This window comes from Odocoileus virginianus, chromosome 12 (genome assembly GCF_023699985.2).
Source record: "Odocoileus virginianus isolate 20LAN1187 ecotype Illinois chromosome 12, Ovbor_1.2, whole genome shotgun sequence".
Lineage (NCBI taxonomy): Eukaryota > Metazoa > Chordata > Mammalia > Artiodactyla > Cervidae > Odocoileus > Odocoileus virginianus.
In genome coordinates this window covers 49,239,697-49,258,949 of record NC_069685.1, presented here as the reverse complement: position 1 = coordinate 49,258,949, position 19,253 = coordinate 49,239,697, and the positions used below count along the sequence as shown (strand labels likewise).

The window sequence follows — 19,253 nt, the reverse complement described above, 5'->3', positions numbered from 1 at the left end:
GGAGGGGGTGATGTTACAGGAGCCCAGAAGCTGAGATGCCTAAATTATACAGGGGGAGAACCAGCTAGCTACTGCTGGAGATGTTGCCCAAGAAGATGGCATGGTCTCATTACTGCTTCCCACTGACTGAACTAGCTGGAAGCTCAGGAAAAAGAAAGCTTGGGAATTCAGTCATAGGAGTTAGCTCCCCCTTCTCTACAAAGCATAGCAGGAAAAGCATGAGGAATGGCACTGAAGACATTAGGTCTACTACACAGGACTGGTCACTTATCCTTATTTCCTCGTGTCTAAGATGCCACTGACTGCAAGATGCACCATTAGTTTATGCATCACTAAGAAAGGAAAAATACTGCCAAACTAAACTATGCCACAGTGAAATCCCACGGACAGAGGAGGCTGGCAGGCTACAGTTCATGGGGTCACAAAGAGTCCGACATGACTTAGCGACTAAAACAACAACAACGTGAAGACTCCATTCCATGCAACACATCTTGATATGAGAGACGTGAAAATGTAAAAATATGTATGTCGTAAGATCATTAACATGCTACTAGCTGTGTGTCTTAAGCATAGGTAAACAATGCATCCCCATCTTTGAGCTTCGATTTTACCCTCTATTTGGAAATCAGAGACAGTCACTACACTGTAAGGATTTTGTAAGTCTAAGACTGTTAAGCTCAATAAGATCAGGGACTTTGTCTCTTGTTCACTGTTTCCCCAGCATGCAGCACATAGGGTGTTCTCAGGCATCAGTCGTGTCCGACTCTTTGAGACCCCCATGGACCATATAACCTTCCGGTGTCCTCTGTCCATGGAATCTTCCAGACAAGTATACTGGAGCCGATTGCCATTTCCTATTCCGGGGGATCTTCCCGACCCAGGGATTGAACCCACGTCTGTTGCGTCTCATAGTAAGAACCCAAGTTTTATGAAATGAAGTCACCTGGACTCGATCCCCAAATGAACAGATTGTTGGCATGTAAGTGTCAATAAATGGAAGCTTTTACTATTGGAATCAAATAGGCTTAGAAACAAGATCTTTTTTCATTAATATCTTTTAGAATTGATGCTCTTTTGTGAGAGGGGGAAACCACTCGTTTATTAAGAAAGACATCAGAGTAGCGGTCACAGTCTCCAGTGCAAAAGATTATGCTAGATGGCTTCATGCACACAAAGTTCTGAGCAGACAATTTAAGGGTGGTACTGCTGGTGGCAAATGAAGTTGTAGGGAAAGGGGAGAATGAGAAAGATGTGAGTGGAGGAAAAAGCAAAATAGAAAAGAACCACCTCCACCATCTACAAAGCACTTTTGGTCTCCATTTCCCTAACCCACATCTCTTTAGCTGTTGTAGTGTTATTCTCATTTCCCAAATTGGACTCAGGCTGAAGATGGATATGAAGGTTTTTTTCCCAAAATGAAACAACTAGATGGAAGCAAAGCCAAGACACACCATGTGTAAAAATCTGATGAGAAATGGACTATTTCTTGCAGTATCAGTAAACAAAGGATGTCACAGTCATCATCACCACCAAACTGTGAGCTGGTGAACCCTGAGGGAACTCGGGAAGGAAAAAAATACCTGCCATCTAGCAGTCATCAGACTACAGCTACTCTCTACAATGAGCCCTGCAGAAACAGGATGAGAAAACACAGAATATTGGCCCCAGGTAGCTGAGGTGTGTATTAAAGGAAAGATTTCAGTAAGCCCAGGTTCCTGCATCTACTCATACATAGAAAAATCACTTAATTTCTTAACTTGACATACCTGATTTTCTTTAATTAACAATAATCTTTTGATTTTCAGACAATCTGCTCCTTGCTGCAAAATGCCTATATAGCCTGGCTTCTGCCCTCCCCAGAACAGTTCTCTCAGGGTTAACTTGAGATGCTGCCTCCTAGGCTCGAAGCCCTGAAACTCCAGCCAAGTAAACCTAACTCTCAATCTTGAGGTTGTGAATAATTTTTTAGTTTACAGTGACGTGGGAGAGTTTAATTCCAATTTAAAACACATATAAGGATCAGCAGACACCAGGAAGCTGTGAAAATAGTTGTTAGGTTGGTGAGATTGCAGGGCAATGAGAAACATGGAATAGCATTGACACTGTCTTTTTAAAAAGAATTCCGCCAATATAGGGTAGGGCGTTGAAATTAAACCAAATGCCTTTTCCAGTTGCAATCTCCCCGCGGAGGAATGACATCCAATAGGCTGGAGGTTAGTCAGGACTGAATGATGCACTCCAGACCCCAGGGGCACGGCCACGTCCCCGCCTCGGCAGTAAGGAGTCACTGCGGACTTAGACGCTTATCTTCGCTTTCCAAAGAGCGCCCCCTTCCGCGCCGCGACCGCGGACCACCCACCCTCTCCCACAGGTAACGAGCACCGCCTACTGGCTGTCAGCCTCTAGGCTGCTTGGCCCCGCCCCTGGGCGAAATGCGCATGCTCTCCAATTCTTCCCCGCCCCAGCCTTCAGGCTTCTCGCGACAGCCGCCCGGCGGCCACTGAATCTCGCGATAAAGGCTTATTGTCTCGCGGGACCGCCGCTGGTAGACGCGCTCTCGGGCGGCTCTGGCTGGGGAAGAGGAATCGCATGTGTCGCTTCAGCTGGCGGTAGTGGCGGGAGCGGAGGCGGCGGAGGCTGTGCGACCGCCTGGGTAATAACCCCTCGTGCCTCTCCCGTTCGGAGAAGCTTGTAGAGAGCGTGGGGAAGCTGAGGTGCTGTCCGGCGGAAGGGGGCCGGGCCGGGCGTCTCCACACCCCCGCCCACATGGGCCACTCTGGTGTCCCCGGGGTTGCCCCCTTCTCTTCAGGTCGCGCCCTCACACCTAACCGCTCTTGTTGCCTTAGTCCTCATATTCTGCTCCTTCCTGGTCCTTTTGCCCGTATTCTGTCTCCTCAGACTCTGGTGTCTCCGCCGTCTCCCACTTCCATCCCCTCTCCCGACTTTAAAGCGTCCCTTTCTTGGCATCCAGCCGCCCCCACACCCAGCACTCTGGGCGCCTCCGGCGACCCACTCCTTCTTCACCCTCTCTTCGTAGGTTTTTCCAGCCTCCAGCTGCTTCTTGGCCTTTCTCTGTTATACTTTGCAGCCCTTCCGAATCACCCCCTAAACCTTTTGCCTTGTCTCCACCGAGGTCACTCTCCCCATCCTTTTTCCCATTGCTTCTTCTTCCACCGGTGCCCCCCACCTCCCCGTTGTCATGGTCCATTTGTTATGAATCTCACTGTTGTTGCTTGTTTTCCTGTAGACCTGGAAAATGGTGTGCCCAGAATTACTCATATTTTATGAATCCAGCTTCTTACCTTTCATTCAGCAGAGAATTGAAACAGATTTGGGGGGGGGGGGGGCGGATTTCTAGTGGAAGACAAGGCTACACCCGAACAGGGTTTCTCGCAGGGCCTTGGTCCCGAATAGTGAAGCTGTGTTATTTTCTTTTCTGACAGGTTTTGAAATGGCTGCTGACATTTCTGAATCTGGTGGACATGATTGCAGAGGAGACCAGAGGAGCAACACCAAGTTAGATGCAGATTACCCACTTCGAGTCCTTTACTGTGGAGGTAAGTGTTGGAAGGCAGAAAATGGCTTTTACTCACAGTATTTTTATACGTTATGATCAGTGGCTTCACATTTGGTCCAAGTAATTTTTTCATCTTTTTCATTTGTTGAATCTTTAATTGGGAGTTGGGGAAGAGGAGGCATGGATGAACAAATTTTCCCAACCTGTGGGACTTGTGTCTTGCTACTTGGCCTGGAGAAATTTTCAGTCCAGTTGGAATAGACATGTGTAAATAGATTATTCCAGCCCAAAGTAACTTCCCAGTCTGGCTGTTAAAGTTGGGCTTCTTGTAAGATAATTGACTCTAAAGGGATGACTGGATGAGGGAGTGGGAAAATGCATCCTAGATGAAGTGAATAGCTGTGCAAGGAAAAGCTTGTCTGTGGAGAAATAAGCAGTTTTGTATCAGTATAGTGTGTAGTGTAGGAATAGTGTAATAACAAGTGGATGATGATGAAGCTGGAGTGATGGGCAGTAGGACAGTTGGAAAGTGTCCTTGGTTTGGTTAATAAAATGTGGATCAGGGTTTTTTTCCCCCCCTTTGAGTATGTTTCCTCATTTTCAATTCAGAAATATTTGTGAATAAATAAATAAATACATTTTACTAGCATCTTGGAAAGGTTCAGAAAAATTTGAAGTCATACGACAGTAAAGTAAAGGACAAGTAAATATTATCTTTTTCAGTAAATATTTTTGGCCACTTACTACGTGCCTAACTGTTTTGTGTGCTGGAGACTGAGTAATGAATAAGTTAAGAGAGGTCACTGTTCTTGTGGATCTTACCTTCTGTGAATGTAATAGAGATTTCTTCTGGAATTTAAGTACTATAAAAGGAGAGGTGATGTCACTGAGTTGAAAAATTGTATCGACTCATCATTTATTTACTATCCTTGATTAAGAAAATAAAATGAGTGTAAAATATCCCAGAGAGTAGGCAGGGGAACTTTATATAAGGTTGACTTTGGAGTCATGGACCAGGGTTTGCATCCTTCCTTTGGGCATTACCAAATTAAGCTCCTGCTTAATTCTAGCTCTGTGACCTTGGGCAAACTACCTGCTTTCACTAAGGGTTAGAAGTTTGTTTCTTAAGGTCTGTAAAATAAAGATGGTGATTACATCTAAAGTCAGATAATTCGTATAAAGCTGGTTCAGCAACGAATACAAGAGCGTAATACAGTAAGTGCTCTTATTAAAAAAGTATACTGGTTTAGTTTATTCATTCTTGCTTGTCAGATGTAGTTATGCGTTATTGTTCTTTTTTTTTTTCCATTTATTTTTATTAGTTGGAGGCTAATTACTTTACAGTTATTGTTCTCTGTATCCTAATTCATTGAATCTAAGTCTCCATATGTTATAAGATGCACCATTATTTTAGGTTCCACTGAGAAAGAAAAATTTGTTAGATTGACATGCAATAGTTATGGGATGCAGCCCTATAAAAGTGAAAAAAAAGAAAGAATTAATGAAATACAGCACACGAAAGCCATTCTCTTCATTTGCTTATGTTACTCCTGAGATGGCTTTGAATAACTGCACTAAGTATGCATCCAACCCAGTGATATTTCACCAGTAGTCACCAGAGGTCCCTAACCTTTTAAGAAAGGTTTATTTTTATTTCCCTAGTTTGTATTGATATTCCAGGCACTAGGATGGAGACAGGATTACATTTTCCTCAAGGAGTTTAAGGTCTAGTTGTAGGAGAAGGACTTAGGGAATATTCAATGCTAAATTAAATGGTACTGACCAGAGCTATGAATTAGGATTTTAGGAAAAGGAGGGATCTTTGTTCCAAGGGAAGCTGGGAAAGTGAAGTGAGAAACCCTACATAAAAGTAGAATTTGCAAGGAAAGGTTGAGGAATTCACACAAACAGTATGGGGACAAGGTTTAATATGGTATTTTCAGGGTAGAGGGGAAAAGGGGGCTAACTGGTGCAGAATGCTGGTTGAAATATAGTGAGAAACAAGGGTAAGTGGGATGGGGTCATTTCCAGGGAGACATTTGTCTGCAGAACTGAGACTTCAGAATTCGAAGTCAGTCTGAGTTTGAATCCTGGCTTCGCCGTTTACTTAGGTGACTTTAGCCAGTTCCTCATCCAGAAAATAGATAGCAGAGCCTACCTCAGCGAGCTGTTGAATAAATAAAATAATGCTTCCAAAGGCCCCATCTCCTAGTAGCACCACATTGTGAATTTTGAGGGGACACAAACATGAAGACCATAGCAGAAGGTTTCTTGGATGATGGACTTTGTTCTTCATATCTCATCAGCAGGTACATAAGGTCAGGTTGTTAGTGATGTAAAGCTGGTGACTGCTCAGTATTTTCATTGAAGAGCTGTAGTTTACAAATAGTATATCATCTGTGGAGGAAAATTGACTTTAAAAGCAAATAATGTGGAACTTGGAAGATTTTTCCAACTTTTTTCATCATATTAGAATTTTGCTGAACTGAATATTATTTGAAATGGTGTACAAAGTTTTATGGTTTTAGGGTTTGCAGTAATGGTATTTAACCTGTAATTATATCCTGAAAGTGTGGCTGAATATCTGTTACTACTAGTGATTGAACTTGAACTGTGAAGATTAGAGAGCTCTGGTTAAGCAGAGAGAGCTTTAGTGGAAAACTCTAAAATGAAATAAAGAGATGGTACACTCCAACTAATAAAAATAAATGGGAAAAAAAAAAGAGGGATGGTACATTTTATCGAATAGTTTTCTGCCACATTACCACCTTTGTCATTGGATGAGCTATTTAACCTGTTTAAAGGTTAAAAAGGTTATAGGGCTTCATCTATAAAAGACTGATGATGGGCTGGTACACAGCTGCATTGCCTTGATAGGTTCTGTGATCTAATTAAGTGGTTAAGAGCATGAGCTTCAGAAACAGACCAGGGTTCAAATCTTGTTCTAACCAGTTGCAAATGAATTACTGGTTCTAAGTCTCATTGTTCTCAATCATGATAAACATATGGTAACTCTTACTTATCGGGTTGTGATGATGAAACATAATACAGAGTGCCTGGGATGTGCCCAGTAGATAGTAATTGCTGTTATTAGTAATGGTGTACCAACCGTCCTCTCCCTCACAGGCCTCAAGGTGTTGGGCCGACTGAACTAGTCCATTCCTCACCTTAAAAATTAAAATAAGCAGTTGAAAAAATAAAATAAGCAGTTGACCCAGTAATAGAGTTACAGTTAAAACTGGGAAACTTTGAGTTTTCTAGTCCCTTAGCCCTTGCCGGCTATCTAGTGACAAGACTGAACCAACCTCCCTTTGAAGGAAGGAAATTCAGTTTCATGATCTTGTATAGCATAACATGAAAAGGAGAGGAAAACTATATTGCAGAGAAATGGTAGCAGAAGTGCTACGGAAGTCTGTAAATCTGTTAGTATGAACGAAAATTAGCGGCTGTTTTAGTGAAGTTATCAAAAGAAATAACCAGCTCCATTTAAGCTTTGTTGCATGGGTAATTGTTCCCATCCTAGCTTAGTTTCCGACCCATTGAAGTGGTTGTGGTAAAACCTTAAGACATACCAGATAGTATAGTTTGATGTTTTAGCAACTGAAGGAGACATTGTTCTTTAGATCAAAAAAAGAAATCAAGATAGTATCTTTATTAACCCTGTGCCATTAACCTCAAAAAAGCACATGATGGGGGTAGTATTTGAAAAGTGGTATAGAAAAGTTATAGGAAAAAATAGAAATGAAGCATTTTGTCAAATTAAAAATAAGTCCTGTGTGTGTACTTATTTATTTATTTATATTTTCAAATCTTTTCTCTCCATTTCCCCAGTCTGTTCATTACCAACAGAGGTAAGTTCTTTTCAAATTCTTTTTTTCTTTTTAAATTTGAGGTCATTGATTTTATAGCTAGCTTGGGCACTTCATTTTGTTATTTTTCATTTTCTGTTATTTGCTGGCAGAGTTTCAACTTTTTATAGAGAACTTTGGTTTAGAATGATTTTATGGTCTTACAAATTGTTTTTTTTAGACTTTGAGTCGTATGTGTGCATCTTTTGCACTTGGCTATACATAGTTTGGATTTTTGCACAGAGCTCATGAATAGTTAGCTAGTAAAACAAAAGTGACCTTAAAGTCAAAGTTTAACATCCAAACAGAGAAGAGAAAGCATAAATTATGTGTAAGGTTTTCTGTTGATAAGCTTCTAAGTCAGGCTCTGTGGGCAGATCATAAAAATGAGACACCTATATGTCTGAAGCAAGAAATACTTGTGGTTATTTTTGTCTGTTTCCTCCTTTTTCTAATGGCCCTTCTGTTTGTTGGAGAGGAAATAAATTGTTACAGTGAGGAGATGTGTTTTAATTTTTAATTTCTTATGGGACATTTCCTGGTTGAATACAGATTTTCTGTGGATGAGACATTAGGTGGGAGTAGTTGATTTTATCATTCTATAAATAGCAAGCACAGGGAATGATTTTTTAATTAAAATGATTAAAAATATACTGTTGTGACTCAGTTTGTTCTTTTCCCCTCTCCAGTACTGTGAATATATGCCTGATGTTGCTAAATGTAGACAATGGTTAGAGAAGAATTTTCCAAATGAGTTTGCAAAACTTACTGTAGGTATGAACATTTTTTTTCTTTCATCACAACCTGTACACCTGAAACAGATGCATGTAGGGCATTATTTTAAAGATACAAAAGTCCTCTAGTAGGAACAGAATCGTATCACTCTATATATCTATGTCTATTGACTTTAAAACTATTTTAAGTTCTTGGGTTAATTGATTTCTTACATAAAATCACGGACCTCTTCATGAATCTTATCTCTGGATAGGATAGGTCAAAATATCAACTTTCTTATATAAAGAAGAGTAAATGATTTAGGGATATATATTTTCACTCATTCACTTAACAAATTATTTTTTGTATGCCTGCTATATGCTGCACACTCTTTTAGATGCTGAGAATAAAGCAGTAAACAAAAGACCTGCTCTTTGGAAATTATAGAAGGAGAGACAAAATAAGTAAAACAAGACAAATGAAATAAATACATTAAATTATGATAAGCAGGGAATGGAAAGATAAGAATTTGGGGGGAGGGAATTTTAAATCTTGAAAGATTTTGCTGAAAAGATGGCATTTGAACAAAGACCTAAAATAAGTGAGGGAGAGAGTCCTTTGAATATCTGGGTGAAGAATTTTCCAGGCAGATAGCACAACCAGTGCAAAGACCCTGAGGCAAACACCTACCACATACAGCATATTTAGAAAACAGCAAGGAGGACTTTGGTTTTTTGTTTTTTTTTTTTTTTTTTTGTGGGAAGGTGGTGGGGGAAGGTAGGAGGTGAAGTCAGAGAAGTAAGGAAGGACTACGTCTTAAAGAGCAAGTCTCGGCTTTTCTGAGTGAGATGAGAAGCAGTTTGAGCAGAAGAGTGATGATAAGGTCTGACTCTTGTTTCAGCAGCATCTTTGGCTGCTATGTTAAAAATAGACTGAAGAGAGACTTCCCCAGTGGTCCAGTGGTTAAGACTGGGCTTCCAGAGCAGGGATGTAGGGGACTCGGATTCAATCCCTGATCAAAGAACTAAGATCCCACATGCTGCGTGGCATGGCCAAAAAAAAAAGACTGAGGAGAGGCATAGGTAGCAAAGCAGGGGGATCAAGTAGGTGGCTCTTGCAGCGATTGGGTCAGGAGGATGACCACCTACTCCAGGATGGTAGCAGTGGGGTGGTGAGAAGTGGTCAGATTCCAAACATGTTTTGAAGGGAGAGCTGACAGGGTCTCCTGATGTGTTGCATGTGGGATGTGAGGAAAAGGGCCAGCTAGACTTTTGACTGAAGCAACTAGATTGGAGTTGCTGTTGCCAAAGGTAAGGGAAACTACAGAAGAACAGATTTCCTTAATTAACAAATTGATGGCTTTTCTTACAAGACTGGTAAAAACGAAGGCAGTAGCAAGAAGGGAAACCCTGGGCCAGAAACAGGGCTATTGAAGTATACCCAATGTCATCCTGCTATTTGCTGCTTTGATTTTCAAATAGTTTTCCATGAGGCCCAACCCCTGAGACAACATGGTCTGTCTGTGATTGGATAAGAACCCTCAAATCTGATGTAACAGTCAGTCTACCTGGTGGGCCCTGAACATGTGACTTGCTTAGGACATATCTTCATATATAGGACTAGATTTTCTGTTAACAGAATCAGTATGCTTGATGCTAAACACTCCTGTGGAGTCTTGAGGGTTTTATGCTTCTTTAATGTGGCTTCTGTCACCATACACTTAACATAATGACTTCAGAATCAGGCCTGATAGGAGTCCAGGAATGTAATCACTGACTTTATAAATGTTACACTCATTTGTTGGTGAAATACCTTATTTGTCTGTAAAGCAATTATCCTTCAAGTAAAAAATAAGTAAAAAAAAATACCTTATTTGTGTATGAGGTTTCTCAGGGGTAATTTCTTAATGTTAGTATGAGTGATGTCAATGCTTATAAGGGTTTTGTTTTTACATCTAGAAAATTCACCCAAACAAGAAGCTGGAATTAGTGAAGGTCAAGGAACAGCAGGGGAAGAGGAAGAGAAGAAAAAACAAAAGAGAGGTGAGGCGTGATTTGACTTCTACAAACATACTGCTAGAAGAGGGCTTCCCAGAAAGCTCAGAATCTGCCTGCCATGCAGGGGCCCGCAGGTTCAGTCCTTGGGTTGAGAAGATCCCCTTGAGAAGGAAATAGCAACCCATCCCAGTATTCTTGCCTGTGAAATCCCATGGACAGAGGAGCCTGGCGGGCTACAGTCCATGGGGTCGCAAAAGAGTTGGACATGACTTACCAACTAAACAACAGCCACCACTAGAAGAAATAAGAAGTGAAAGCATTCCCAAACTGAATAACATCTTCCTGTTACTGCATTCTATGTGAATACCATACAGAGGGGTATAGAATCGTTCTCAGGATGACTGGATTTCCTATGATTTGGGCTCTGTCAGTAAATTGGACCCAAGGAAACGTGCTTCATTTGCCATGTATATACCTAAAAAGCAGCTAGCCAGCTTGTTTATGACTTAAAAATTTTGTTACCTTATAAAAATATCTGTGTATTCTATTTAATTAGAGTGAGGAAATTTATAAAAGATTTTGTTCTTTCCTTATTTCTGTCAGCTCAGTTGAATTTTTCTTTTCACAACTGATGAATATACCTGCTACCTCTCCTCCTTCTAAAATGAATTTCTCGTGCCTTGTATCTATCCCTGCCTGTTTCTTCTTCCTAAATTAATTCTCCCATGACTAAAATTAGCTTATAAATATTTTCTAAGACTTCACATTAAAAACAAAAAAACATTCCCCTAGGAACTAGTGTCTCTCTCTGCCATATTCTCCTCCCCATTCCCTTCTTAGCTAGACTTCCTTGCTCAGACTAGACTCAGCTATCCTCCTTTCAGTTGTCATTGAGCCTTCAGTTGTCATCCTTACCTGGCTTTCATGCCGTTGAAACTCCTCTGACAAGGATCACAAGTGGCTGGGTGGTTGCTCAGTGATGAGAGCACGTCTCAGCACTCCCTGAAGTGTTGTGCTTGCTCCCTCATTTTGGTTTCCTTCCTCCTCAGGCTTCTGTGTAGACTTCTCCCTTCTGTCCCTTTAAAAAATGGTGTTTTTCCCAGGACTCTATGCACTTAACTTCTCATTCTGCATATGCTCCCTGGATGATTCTGCATCCTTAACTTTTGCCCCTACTCTGCACTTAGAACTCCCAAATCTAGTCCTGGATCATGTCTCTAGACTAGAAATGCTCATGGTCCCTTAGGCACTTCAAACACAGTACTTCCAAAGTAAACTTAAGTCCTAAATCTGCATCTTTTGTTTTCTTCATTTTGATTAATGACAGCAGTTTATCCAATCATTTGAGTCAAAAACCTGAGACCCGTCTTGGTTTCTTTCTTTTTGCCCCTTTGAATCAGTTCTGAATTCTGTGATTTCTTCTCATTCCTCTGTTTATCCTGTACCTAGTGGCCATTGCTGTTGTTGCCACTGCTTTATTTAGATTTTGATTAGTTTCTGCCTGAACTAATGTAGGAGGCTCCTCAGTGGCCTTTCATTGCTCTTCACAGACCCACCCTCCACATGGTATGATGATCTTGACAGACCATAAATCGATGATTTCACTCCTGCGTAGTCACTTGTTTGCTGGGTTCTTTTCTTTGCAGTATAACAGCTTGGTGTGCTAGTCCTTAAATGACTGGTATATAATCTTTGTCTATCTGGCTTTTTTTCCTACGTATCATAAGCTTCCTTCAGACAAGTGTATTTGCAGCCAAGTAAGCCAACCATGCTCTTTTCCCCATGGGGGCTCAGTGTGCAGTGGTTGTAAACAGTGCACTAACTCCTCTGTAGTATATTCAGCTTGTGGCCTATATGGGTCACCCTAAGGAGACAGCCCTTTCCAGTAGACACTCGCATCTGCCCTAAGCAGACCAAGTGCCTATGGGACCACCCCAGTTGAGGCTCCAGACAGGTATGTGAAGTGCCTTTGGAAAGCCCCAGGGCACAGTGGCCAGGGTCCACATTGGTCAAATTGCTATGTCCATCCATACCAAGCTACAGAATAAGGAGCATGTGATTGAGGTGCTCTGCAGGGCCAAGCTCAAGTTCCTGGATGCCAGACGATCCACATCACCAAGAATTGGGGATTTACTGTTTAATGTGAATGAATTTGAATGGTGGCAGAAAAGTGGCTCATCCCAGATGGTTGTGGGGTCAAATACAACCCTAACCATGGCCCCCTGGACAAGTGGCAGGCCCTGCACTCATAGGAACCTTGGCACTGTCTTTTCCTTACTACGCCAACCAATAAATCCTACTTTCCTGTTAATACACCAAAAGATGAAGTGTAGTTCTCAATTACAGCATCCTTTCTTGTCTCTGTACTTGTTTCCTTTTATCTCCACCAGCCAGTCTCCCTTCAGATGGACTTATTTTGCAGGCACTTAGATGCCACTTTCTCTGGGAAACTTTCTGTCCTCTGGAAGTAGAGTAAGCCATTCCTCTGCAGAGCTTATGGCAGTGCTGTGCTCATGGATCCTATTTCAGTGTATACCAGATTGCTGTAATTGTTCAACTCGTTTTCTCCTTGCACTGGACTGAGAGCCTCTGGAGGACAGGGACTGTTTTTGTTCTCTTTGTGTCTTTGTGTCCTTGGCCCTTATTGCAGTGCACAGCACATACTGCTTAATATGTATTGACTGAATGAATACTCACGCATGTGTTTATAAATTTTGTATTAGAAAAAGAAACTTTAGAAATATTTCATACCTTTTGAAAATCAGTATATTTAAAGATAGTATTCTCTATTTATGATAAAACAACTAATCCTGAACTGTTTCTTAATAAATAAAGGTGGAAGGGGTCAAATAAAACAGAAGAAGAAAACTGTACCACAAAAGGTTACGATAGCTAAAATTCCCAGAGCAAAGAAGAAATATGTAACAAGAGTGTGTGGCCTTGCAACTTTTGGTGAGTTCAAGCTTAAGTATGTTTAAAATTTCATTAATTCATTTCATTATCTCTTTTTAATCTAGTACCATGAAAATTTTACAGTTCTGTTTTTTGCTAAGAAGGATACAATATGAGATTTTGGATTTCTAACTACAGTTAAACTTAAAATCTTAAAAATCTTTTGTAGAAGGGGCTGGTTTAACTTTTTCCATTCCAGAATTTCTGCTTGTGCATATTTTATCTAGAATGAGGGCTGGACAGGTTTCCCTTTGAGGTCTACCAGCACTGTTGCTCTTTCCCTCCCAGTCTCAGTAGCCAAACAGTTGCAAAATGACGTGTCCTCTCTGGGATTACAGTAGAAAGTAAGGGAAGGTGGTTAGTGGCGAAGTGTCTTCCTTTGTAAAGGGATAACCACAAGAAACTTCATTTACTTGGAAGTGTATATGTAATGTTGGAATTCATGTGTTCCTGGATTTATTTTGGTCTTGAATCAGGAATAGTATGGATCTTATTTTTCTATACTGAGGCTTTATCTGACCTTAAAAATGTTACATTGTTACATTGTTCAGATGACTGCTTATGGGTAGTTTGTAATTACTGTTCTGAAAGGAAGGTGAAACCCATTAATATGATCTGTTTTATGAATTTAAAATGCAGATTAAATTTCAAAATGGAAAAATACTCTTTGATGTATGATTCCGGTTATAGTCTCACTGTTTCTTTTTTTAAAATAACAGAAATTGATCTTAAAGAAGCACAAAGATTTTTTGCTCAGAAATTCTCCTGTGGTGCCTCAGTAACAGGGGAGGATGAAATCATCATTCAGGGAGACTTTACAGATGACATTATTGATGTCATTCAGGAAAAATGGCCAGAGGTGAGTATTTGGAACCTGTGCATCTATAGAAGTAAGTTACTAAAGCAGTTGCTTCTGTGTTAGTTGCTAAGCACAGCTCATGAAATGTAATTATTTGTGTTTTATAGGTGGATGATGATAGCATTGAAGATCTTGGAGAAGTGAAGAAGTGATTTTGAAAATGTGTCTGTATTTAATGATCTGAACTGATTGTTGGCCAAAGGGAGAGAGGCCTTTTAAAAATATATATATTTATCCTACAGTAAAACTGTAGCCTACCCTCACCCTTGGCATTTTCACTGTTCTGTACAAGGCTGCTTGTTTTTTGGTGTGTTTTTTTTTTAATTGCCAAAGTCTAATAAACAGGAGAGACTGTCATGCATATGCATGAGATAGAATTTAGTCAAATAAAAAATTTTGGTCATTTGGTACTGACTTTTCTCTTTCTTTTTAACTTTTTTGGAAAAACTAGATTTTCTGTGGAAAGTTTTTCTGTTGATTATTTTTAAATAATCACAATTTAATCAAAAATGATTTTTTTTTTTTTTTAGCTGAGTGATATTTTAAAGATTTGAATTTGGCTTCATCACCAGTAATAACTATCTCCTTGCTTCTTTGGTGTGGTAGTTTTGAGATGCTTGAATATCTCATGGATCTATGGTTGAATTTGCTTCATGGTCACCAACCAAGTTCACTTTGTGGGCATATTAACATATTGTTGGTAACAGCTGTTTAAGCTGTTCTGGAGATTTTTTGGTAAAGTATATTAAAAGCCTTAAAACCATCTGCACTGTTTGACCTACTTTTTCGGTATTATCCTAAAGATATAATGTCTTAAAACTATGAATGAGGGTGTTCATCACAGTGCTACTCATAATATTTAAAAAATTGCAAATGATTATAAATGCACAGTTGGGAAATGGTTAAAGAAATGATAATGTGTCATATGGTAGGATATTTGCATATATTTTAAAATACTTTCTAAGAATACTTGGAAAGGTGTTTGATAATGCTAAGGAGGAGGTCAGACCCCCAAATCCATTTTGTACATTATTTTCATCGTCTTGAGTGGACAGCCATTCAGAGAGGCTGAGTTCTTGTTCTGGCTGTAAATTTATGTGAGTGAAATTCTGCTAACCACTTGAAAATAATATACACTATTGCTCAGTATAGTCTGGGAAGCAGCAATTGAAATGTGTTTTTCTCGGAAGAGAAGCAATGGCAATGAATCTTAATGAATATATTAAATGAATTTAAACTCTGTTTTTATAAAGGTCCTAAGTCTGGTGCTACAAACTGGAAAGAAGACTCAGTGGTATTTTAAGTTGCTGTCAACACCTTTAAGAAAGTTAGAACCCATTGTCTGTTGCCATGCAGAATACCATCTTGAATGAATGAATGGGTTTTTGAGTAATTGAAACATTAGGAAGAATGTATAAATAAAGATGTAAATTAAGAAAATGAAATTCTGCATTAACTGTGAATTTAGTTAAAAAATTATCTAATGAAGCAAATTTATCCATTAAGACCACTTGGTATGTGTTATGTATGTATTTTTTTGGTGCTGGAAGATGTCTATGTGCTTATATCAACACACGTGTCTTCATGTAAAGATTCTTAATGTTCACAGTTCTTGGCAAATGCAGTTTCAGTCCATTTATAGCCACAGTGGATGTTACTGCAGGAAAATGCAGGATTAAAACTGTCCTTGTGTATATGTGTGAATCTTTTTCTTTGACTTGAAATTTAAAATGCAACTGTTTAATCTTTGATTAAAACCTATTATTCAAGGGGAATTCTGTGGCTGTCCAGTGGTTAGGACTCAGCACTTTCACAATTGTGGCCTGGTTCAATCCCTTGTCAGGGAACTAAGATCCCACAAGCCTCATGGCATGGCCAAAATATATATGTATATGTATATGTATGTATATATATATATATATATATATATATATATACATATAAAATATATATTCAAGGACTCGGCTGAATTCATATATTCTGTGTATGCTTTTATTATGTAAATACTTTCACAATCTAGTATTTTTAGCAAAAAGAATACTTTAAACAGCCTTATAATACATGTAAGAGATTTACAATGATTAAGCTGGCAATTTCAAATACAAATACAGTTTTGGTATGTAGTGTCTTATTTTAAAAGAACGTGCTGGCAATGTGTGGTTTTAAATTCCTTTTTAGTTGTTAAATAGTTGCTAAATAACATTAAGTCAGCTGTCACTTAGGTATAATCCATGGTAGCTTTCTCATTCTTAAAAATTAATAAATAACAATTTTTTAAAAAACAATTTATACCTTTTAGATTCTGTTATTTACTAAATGCCTTTACTTAGGAAATATGGTAGAGAAACTGGAATGAGTCTGTAGAGGTCATCAATTTTAATTAATGCATAACTAGGTGCAGTTTAATTCTTATATTTTCTCTTTAAAGATTTTTGACCAAAAAAAAGATTTTTGACCTTAAAATACTAAGATTTTTGATTTGCAACTAGTCATAATAGCCCTCTTACCCACATTCAGTTGGTACTTAGCAACCATAACTCATAAAAATCAGCCTCATTTCTTACTGCTTCATATACTTGTACTTTTAAAGTGAGTATTAGGCATGTGATTGCCCGGTAAAGAATGACATTTTCAGTTCGGTTGCTCAGTCGTGTCTGACTCTTTGTGACCCCGTGAATCGCAGCACGCCAGGCCTCCCTGTCCATCACCAACTCCCAGAGTTGACTCAAACTCATGTCCATCGAGTTGGCTTCCTAAAAATCCCAAATTTTACAAAAGTGAAATTTGAGAAGCATGTGAATTAAAATGTTCCTCACTTGGAAAATTGACATTCAATCTCATTCCTTTTCATCTTTCTCATCCCACCACCACAACTTACTGCATAGTCATCTATGGATAGGTCATTTAACAGCTAGTCAGCATTTGCTTTCTTGACTTTTAAATTCTAAGGCATTGTCTTGTTGGTTCTCCTGAACATGAGCCTGTCCTAAGGAGACAAGTGTCATCCAACTCAGTATAAGTTTCAAGGTAAGAATTTTTTTTTTTTTCCCCTTTAAAAAATGTTGGCAGTGTTGGATCTTCATTGCTGCAAGAGCTTTTGTGTAGTTGAGCGTGCAGGCTACTTTCTAGTTCTGGTTGCAGGCTTCTCATTTCGGTGGCTTCTCTTGCTGTGGAGCACGATCAGTAGTGTGGCTCCCCAGCTCTATAGCACAGGGTTGATAGTTGTGCACAGGCTTAGTTGCTCTGCAGCATGTGGGGTCTTCCCCGAACAGGGATTGAACCTGTGTCTCCTATGTTGGCAGGTGGGTTCTTCACCGTTGAGCACCAGGGAAGCTCCAAGGTAAGAAATTGTAAATTTGTTTTTTCCATGTTCAGGTTATCTTTTATGAACACGAGGGCATGTTTTGCTAATTCACGGTCAACCAAAAGTAAAGTTGAAATACTATTACGAATTTGTCTTGCCAGCACTGCCATCTTATGGGTTAAGTAGTAGGGGTGGATGACCAGAGGTTAAATATAATAAGCATTACTTTTTTATAGTCCAGTTCCTATATAATGAGTAAAAAGGGGGAAGGAGTGACTATGATCAGGAGAAGAAAATCTTAATCTCAACTCAGAACATGGTAAATATTGTCAGGATAAAGTGCCAAGGGTCTCCCCACACAGGGTGCACAACCACCCCCTTCCCTGGGGGCAGGACCCCCAGGGTGTGCATCTCTACCCCATGGGGGTACATCATCATTTGACTTACCTCAGGGGGTGTACGCCTCCCCCCCCCCCCAAGGGGGACAGCACACCCACTGATTGAATCTGCCTTAGTAAATATAGTGACCATAATTAAGTCAGTCTCCTTAATGTGTGTCCCAAGAGGTAAGGCAGATTGAGTTAATTGGGGGGGCGGGGTCAGGAAACCTAAGATGTTTCATTGGTTCAATGAACGTTAGGCGATTTAAGGACTCGATTTAACTGGGGGCAGGGGTGGGTATGGGTGTGGGTGACGGTATTTGAGAGATGTGATTTAATCAGCAGCGACTCATGTGATTTAGGAGTTGGTTTAACATATAAGGAAAGTTATGACCAACCTAGATAGCATATTAAAAAGCAGAGACATTACTTTGCCAACCAAGGTCTGTCTGGTCAAAGCTATGGTTTTTCCAGTGGTCATGTATGGATGTGAGAGTTGGACTATGAAGAAAGCTGAGCGCTGGAAAATTGATGCTTTTGAACTGTGGTGTTGAAGACTCTTGAGAGTCCCTTGGACTGCAAGGAGATCCAACCAGTCCATCCTAAAGGAGATCAGTCCTGGGTGTTCATTGGAAGGACTGATACTGAGGCTGAAACTCCAATACTTTGGCCACCTCATGGGAAGAGTTGACTCATTGGAAAAGACCCTGATGCTGGGAGGGATTGGGGGCAGGAGGAAAAGGGGATGACAGAGGATGAGATGGGTGGGTGGCATCACCGACTCAATGGACATGAGTTTGAGTAGACTCCGGGAGTTGGAGATGGACAGGGAGGCCTGGTGTGCTGCAATTCAGGGGGTCGCAAAGAGTCAGACACGACTGAGCGACTGAACCAACTGAACTTAATATATAGGAGTCACAATACCGTGGGTTGACTGAATCAATGGGAATCACCTGACTTATAGGGACTGATTTAACAATAGGAGTCAAGTCATCCAGCGGCTGATGAAATCAGCCCGGGCACCCCCCAAGAGGGACAGCACCCTTCCAGGCTGAACAGCAGGGTGGGTACACGTCCACCCTAAGGGTGCACGTCTACCCCAAAAGGTGCATCTCGTCATTTGATGTACATCAGAGGGTGCACGCCCACCCCAAGGGGTACCTCATTATTTAACAAAAGAGCTACATCAAGAGTAAAAAAAACCAAACTTTTTCCTCTCTTCATCTATGATTCTCAGAACTGTCTGCGGGGCTGGTCAGCAATTGACTATCAACTACTACCAGAGGTGGTGTCTGCCTCCCTCTATTTGAATGCCAGATACTGACTCTTCTCCCTATCCGGGTGTGCAGGGCAGCTAAGGCGACAGCGCTCACAGTTTAGGAGGGAAAGACGCGAATCTGTAAGCAGCTGGTCATACATAGGCCAGGACGATGTAGCAGAGACGGCCGTTCATTTGTTCCATCATTCTCCGGGTAGTGGTGAAGAGCGGTTCTTTGCGGGCCGCGGCTAACGGCTTTTACATCGCCAGATAAGCCATTCGAGAGTCTCCAGACTTGCAAGAACAAAACGCCGGATGGCGGCGCGACCCGCGCCCAAGAGACCAGGAGGGAGCCAGCCCCCCGCGGGGTCTCGCGAGAGCCGGGGCGGCCCGTCGGCGACGCCGTAGGCCGAGCGGGCTGGGC

The 19,253-nt window shown here is 40.6% G+C and overlaps 1 protein-coding gene and 1 non-coding gene across 2 annotated transcripts; both read left to right on the top strand.

The window, feature by feature from the left end:
* Nucleotides 1-2,517: 2,517 nt before the first annotated feature.
* On the top strand, nucleotides 2,518-15,581 carry DENR (density regulated re-initiation and release factor). Its single transcript, XM_020889803.2, has 8 exons — nucleotides 2,518-2,653; nucleotides 3,444-3,557; nucleotides 7,349-7,368; nucleotides 8,055-8,139; nucleotides 10,038-10,121; nucleotides 12,912-13,028; nucleotides 13,748-13,887; nucleotides 13,995-15,581. The coding sequence occupies exons 2-8, from the start codon at nucleotides 3,452-3,454 to the stop codon at nucleotides 14,037-14,039; spliced, it is 597 nt and encodes a 198-aa protein (XP_020745462.1). The 5' UTR covers nucleotides 2,518-2,653; nucleotides 3,444-3,451; the 3' UTR covers nucleotides 14,040-15,581.
* LOC139037898 (small nucleolar RNA SNORA70) lies at nucleotides 11,824-11,954 on the top strand. The gene has a single exon (XR_011490847.1). It is a non-coding gene; the product is annotated as a small nucleolar RNA SNORA70 (small nucleolar RNA).
* Nucleotides 15,582-19,253: the final 3,672 nt, after the last annotated feature.

Bases quoted from the DNA above. Each gene is read 5' to 3' on its own strand.
- DENR (XM_020889803.2), top strand. From the start codon at position 3,452: ATGGCTGCTGACATTTCTGAATCTGGTGGACATGATTGCAGAGGAGAC. The intron at 3,558-7,348 runs GTAAGTGTTGGA...CCATTTCCCCAG, and splicing joins TCGAGTCCTTTACTGTGGAG to TCTGTTCATTACCAACAGAG. The intron at 7,369-8,054 runs GTAAGTTCTTTT...TCCCCTCTCCAG, and splicing joins TCTGTTCATTACCAACAGAG to TACTGTGAATATATGCCTGA.